This window comes from Agrilus planipennis, unplaced genomic scaffold (genome assembly GCF_000699045.2).
Source record: "Agrilus planipennis isolate EAB-ADULT unplaced genomic scaffold, Apla_2.0 scaffold332, whole genome shotgun sequence".
Lineage (NCBI taxonomy): Eukaryota > Metazoa > Arthropoda > Insecta > Coleoptera > Buprestidae > Agrilus > Agrilus planipennis.
Window position 1 is genome coordinate 154,275 of NW_020439024.1, and position 6,068 is coordinate 160,342.

The window sequence follows — 6,068 nt, forward strand, 5'->3', positions numbered from 1 at the left end:
TAAATAGCTTCGCCAGTGGGCGTTAACAATAACATTGAGGGTGCAAGGCGACCCTGTCAGTCAGGTCAATACCCCATTTCAGGTACAGACAAAATAAGTGAATTTAAATTTGGAAATTACAGTAATATAGCGAACGTGACTTTACAAAGGAAGAAATGTTACAATAAGATAGTAGAATACATTATAAAATTTATGGTTCAAAAATACTGAGATTACTGTTTGCATTTGATAAATAATATATACCTGAAAATTGTAGCTAAATAATAAAATGAATAATAGAATTGAATTTGTATACAAATAGAAAATAATACTTAAAATTTCTGACAATAGTAAAATTAGTATGTAAAATAAAATAAAATCTATAGTATTGTTAAGATGCAACAGTGTTATTTGTGAAAATTACATCATTTTATTGATCTATTATTATCACTCTATCACTCTTAGATGATTATGGGAAAATACGATACTAGAAACTTTGATCTTGACTTAAAAAAACCGCTCCAACATGATTAATAGTGAATAAGTACTATATGAATTGCTATATATTCTATATATAAAACTTATTTTTATATGCATTTTAATTATTGCACTATCGCGACTTTGTTTTGTTTTTGTATAGCCGGTAGCCGGTTATAATTTAGGTATTTTTATACGATAATTGATGCATTTAATTTTTAAACTAATATATTGTTTAATACAGAACATTAAAAATAAATGAGTAACAGTATTCATTTATTTTTTAGAACGTAATCAAATAAATAAATAATTATAGCAAATATTAGCAAAAAATAAAATAACATTCAACGAACCGAAAAAGAATACATTAAAAGTGACCATTCGGATGTTGAATAGTTTCTAGCTTTGCTAAAATGTATAAATTCTGTGTAATCATATGTAAAGCCGCCCTTCCAGGCGTAAAGATTTTGCTTTGCCCACGAATTGTCTAATATGTTGCCATTTTTTTCGGTCATTTTTATAGCCTTTTTAATGTAGAATTCGACGGCGGCGGTAACTCTGCATCTGTTTCGTATCAGTAAATAATAAGCTTTCAAAATACAATAGCGAGGTTCGTACAATTTCCAGTGCTTGATGACATTAGTACACTCTCGAAAATGTACATCTACATTTTGAAACTCCAACTCTATATGTCTCTTCTTTTTCTGTACGTTTTTCGCTAAATTTATCAACAGAACTTGTAAATAAAGAAACATGCTGGTGATAATTGAATCCGTCACATGACTTTTTTCATCGAAACGTATAAGATACCGCCATTTCAGAGCCTTCGACCAGTTCTCTTTCCTGACAAAGTACAGATGGAGGTAGTTTATAAACTTTAGTTCCGATGCGGTAAACACGATCCTGCCCTGTATGGAGCCAAAGTACGAATCCGCGAATTGCTCACACTTTTCAATCGATTCGCAAACGAACCCTGCTTCCACAATTAACTCAACGCAAAACGAATAATAATGGATGGCCCCGGAATCGTTGAACTTGACGCTGTCTTGCAGAAACATCTGTGATATCCCAACCGCTTCGGTTATACGAAAATTTTTTAGTAACGCCGACGACAACGACGGTATTATCTGCTCTTGCAATAAATAAGCTTGTGTGATCGTATTTAAAAACGCCGAGCGAAATCCCAGTCTTATCCCTTTTATCAGTTCGCCTCGCGTGTAGTACATCCTGAAAAATATACTGACAAGCCTGCACAAAGCTATGTCCTCAACTATAACCGATCCAGCCGAATAATTGGACAATATCTCCTTGCATATGTACCGCTCCAATTGTTCGCAGGTGTGTTTGTCTCCGAAGTGATTGTACAAATCAAGGGCGTTTGCGAACACGTCGCAGATAATGGCGAGATTTGTATTTGCGTTTCGAAGGATATGAATGCTCCTTAATGCGATCTTCGAGGCCTTGTCCAGCTTTCCTTCTTTGAACATGATCACCGAAAGAACGTTCAAACAGTATCCCAAATCTACCCTCTGCATGTGTTGCGATCTTGTCATATACTGGACTCTGTTGGGAAGAGGTGCTGGCAAAAATGTTCTTTGTAACAAACAGTTAAGGAATCTCGACGTTAACGCTGACATCGGGACGTCGTATTGCCTTAAAGCGATTAGAATGTGAGACTTTGCAGTTATATGATCGTCCAGCATCAGATACGCACTTGCTAAAAGTACTTGCGTCTTGCCGGCAAATATTTTTCTAAACGATTCGGTTATCAACGAGTTCACGCTGGACGCGTCGACCATGCACAACTCGCAAGCCTCTTCTAACGGCGAAATGCTGTCTTTCGGTTCTTGAAGTGTAATCAGTAGTAATCCGTACTGAATCAGGAAAAATATTCTCTTACCTAAATGGCCTGCTCTATCGCTGTGGTGTATTAAGTCGTAAAAAACCCTGGACAAAATCTCTAGACAAAAACAAACGGTGGGATCCCATTTCTTCCTTTTAGGTACCTCCAGCTCCTCAACATCAGAAAGACTCTTTCCATCGTCAAGACTGATTATTTTCTTACGTATTGCATATCGGATTATATCCTCGATATCGTTGGGTCTGTAATTCCGTGCCCACGAAGAATACCTTCCTTTTGGTCGATAAAGAGCGTTGGGCTGACTGCAGTGATACATAACCTCCTTGAACTTACGAAAATAAATTACGGTGGAAGAATCGTCGCGTAAGCAAGAAGGACAGGAGTTGTTCTGGTTTTCTAAAATGTCCGTTACACGCAAATGCAACTCTTTCCTCTGATTATTCGGAAGTAATTCGTAGGCAACGTTTCGGAGCATTTTGTTTTTAAAATGCAAGTTTTTGCAGAAAATATATTTTCTGTTTTTACCCAAGTTTTCGTCTTGCATTTCGGTTTCTTCAAAATAACAAAGACAAATACGACTCTTTATGTAAGATCCTTGGCTGGTTATGTATTTGGTACCGCAGTCGAAAACTTCTTCTTCGAACAGTTTCTTAATAGCATGTTCAAATAACCTCTCGTTTGGATATCTGAGCATAATTATTAATAAAGAACGGGTAAAAGTGACTCCTAAGACAGAAGCAGTCTTAATAACTAGTTGTTCGAAAGGAGAAAAATAATCGAACAGATCCAACGATATAGCAGCAAGTGTAAGATCTGTACTATCCTCGTTGAACGTTTCCATTAAATCAGCGACTGCGAATGATGTTACATGGTGGTCTTTCATTTCATTTGCATCCTCGTCTGATTTGATGTAAGTTAAATCCGAATTCGGAAATATAAACTGATAAAAGTCTAGATCGGTGGCTCTCAAAATTCTCAGGACAATTCCTCCATTATTAACGAGCCTGAGGAGACAGGTCTGTATCCAACCGGGTTTATTTTCGCAAGTTTTAATCAATAATTTGATCAATTTCATTTTAACTCCCGTTACTCGAAGCATTTGGCATGCAAGTGCCGGAACGTATTTACTTTCCAAAGGCTCGAGTTCCGTTATTCTGATCTTGTCGTTCCTTGAAAATCGCCAACGAAAATCCCAGTCGTTTTCTTCAAACGACGCAGTGCAAATTAATCGTGCACATCCGTCCGTAAGTGCATCTTCAATTATCTCCAAACTTTTTATATCGATATTTTGAATTTCGTCTATAAATAAAACTGTTACATTAGATGGGTTTCTCTTTAGAATTTGCAAAAACAACTTGCTAATCGTAGCTTTACGATTTCTATCATATGGCAAATGAGAATCTAACTTTGCCTGTAGTATTTCGTTCATATTCCACAGGTCTCTGGGTAAATTTTGCACCAAATCCACCTCCTTCGAACCTATTCTTGTCTTCTCATCGTATATTTGTTTATACAACATCGAAGAAGTGAAGTACGGCCTCAGTTTATTTGCAGTCAATCGTAGAAATGTCGCACAATGCCCATCCTTTTTGGCTTCCAAGTACGCTTGTTCTAGAAATGCACTTTTACCAATTTTTGGTGTTCCCTGAAAGCAAATGCCGAAATATCCAAATATCTCTTCTGGATGATTTATCACCATATGGACAGCGGCAAGGTCGTCTTCTCGACCTAGGAAGGGAAGATCTCCTTTAAAATCATTGATCTTAGTTTCGAACAGTTCGTTATATTCAAAGATATTTCCCGAATCTTCAATACCTTTGAGTTTCTGTGGCGATTGCAATTTGAAATAAAACGAAGACAACTTCGATGTTTGATAAGTGTTAAGGTCGCAAGTCACTTTGCCAGGATATGTGCACATTATCCTTGCCGCTTTATTAACAGTCGCTCCTATTACTGTGTATTCTCTTCGAAATGGGTGACCTACAACACCACAATATACAGAGCCATTCGTAATCCCCACCGAAACACTTTTTACATTTTCCAATTTGGAAATCTCTTGCAATATTCTAAACCCTGACCTTAAAGCGTCTTGGCTCTCCTGTTCGTGTTTTATCCCTTTTAATCCGAACAGAACCAATATCATGGCATCTTTATCGAAAAGGGAAATCTTATTCACGATCCCAAGCAATTCACTTATAATTCCACTAACTATTTTAAAGGCGGCATCAACCATCGAAATGACAGACTTGTTGAGGTACGATACGGGTATAATATTGATGAATTGAATAGTTATTTCTCTCATTTCTGTCAAATATTCAACGGGTTGGTTTTCTTGTACTTGTTCCTGCACCAGTTTTATAACAAAAGGTAACAGATTGGCAGTGGACCATTTACCAGGTGCTTCCAGCGTGCATTTTCTTTCAGGTAATGTACTAATAAACGCTTGAGTTACTTTACTATCGATAAATGTTTGGTCGAACTTTTTCTCGTGGTACAGATGCTGACGATGATTTAAATGTTTCTCGCAAATTTTCGTTATAGTTACTTCTTTCTCGTCGTATTTCTGCTTACGCAATCTATCTTTCACTCTGTATATGCACCTTAACACCTAAAAAAATAACGTTTGAAGTTTATAAAGAGTTCAAAAGATTTGTGTTATCCACGAAGTACCCCTAGTAAAAATTCGTAAAATGTGAAGCTCAGTATCAAGTTTTGTTAAGTAGTCAACAACACCAAAACGTGTAATTGTAAACGAAAGCATCCCAATCAAAGAAATAAAAAACAGGCTCTCATACAATTCTTTGACATTGTAGGTATAAGTAAATATATTAAGCCAATAGGGTTGTTCGGAAAGTCATTTCGTTTTTTCCCGACAGAGGATTTCGTTGTATTCTTTTGCACCCAACTTCACATTTAGGCCGTATAATTTTTATATGCTTTGAGAGCTCATATAGCAAGGCTTGAGTGTGAAAAATTCCAATTAATTCTACGCAGTAGTTTTTGGTTGGTGCCCTTTTAAATATGGAGAGCGATAAGNCTGTCTTCGAGAACTGATTCAACTCTCCCCCGCAAGACTGACCGTAATGTTTTTGAGACCCTCGGTCAAGTATACCCTCTCTGTCTCTCTTTACCCCAACGTTGCACGTGTCAATTTTTGTCACTTTCTCACGGTACCTTCAGTCAGCTAATAAAACCGTACGGTTGGAGAGGACGCAGTAGTTTTCTTAAAGTTTATTGCTTAAAAATATTTTGCTTCTTATTCTAAACATACGGATAACAATTACTTAATCCCTTAAAATTACAAACTATTCCTAAATTACTTTAAGCCTACCATAAACTAAAAAGCACGCATTCCCGATACTACATACATTTCCGATTGCTATTTAGGAAATGCATAGATTTCCTAGAAAATGTGTCTAATATAATATATTTCACACATTTCCGGGCGATTTTTGGAATTATATAGATTAGCTAGGAATTGTATACATTGACGTATTTCATACATTTCCGAATATAACAACAGATATATGTATAGAAAAATACATTGCGAATATGTATTTATATTACTTAAAGAAAATCAAATATTTAGTACATCAAATAAACACTAAAACACTGGCAAAATCGGAGGTAGGGAGAAAAAAGGTCATTATACTCTCGACTCTTGTACATTAAACATACTTTTTCATACAGTACCTGCCAAAAGTTTTGTTCAATCATGAATAGTAGTGCGAGTCGAAAACAAGCGTTAAAG

At 36.2% G+C, this 6,068-nt stretch overlaps 2 protein-coding genes and 1 long non-coding RNA gene across 7 annotated transcripts in view; 1 reads left to right on the top strand and 2 right to left on the bottom strand.

Moving 5' to 3' along the window:
- The window catches only part of LOC108742404, a 93,113-nt gene that overhangs the window by 72,648 nt on the left and 14,397 nt on the right, over positions 1-6,068 (top strand). The window lies entirely within an intron of this gene.
- LOC108742395 (5-oxoprolinase) overlaps positions 1-6,068 on the bottom strand; it is a 49,401-nt gene that overhangs the window by 36,139 nt on the left and 7,194 nt on the right. The gene's annotated exons all lie outside the window — the stretch shown is intronic.
- LOC108742398 (adenylate cyclase type 10-like) overlaps positions 790-6,068 on the bottom strand; it is a 12,216-nt gene continuing 6,937 nt past the window's right edge. For 2 of the 3 annotated variants that reach the window (XM_018477596.1, XM_018477595.1), the window contains one exon: positions 790-4,925. In XM_018477596.1, the coding sequence (XP_018333098.1) occupies positions 801-4,925 (4,125 nt within the window). In that variant the 3' untranslated portion in view covers positions 790-800. The remainder of the gene's footprint in view (positions 4,926-6,068) is intronic. The other variant, XM_018477597.1, reaches the window with a different exon arrangement.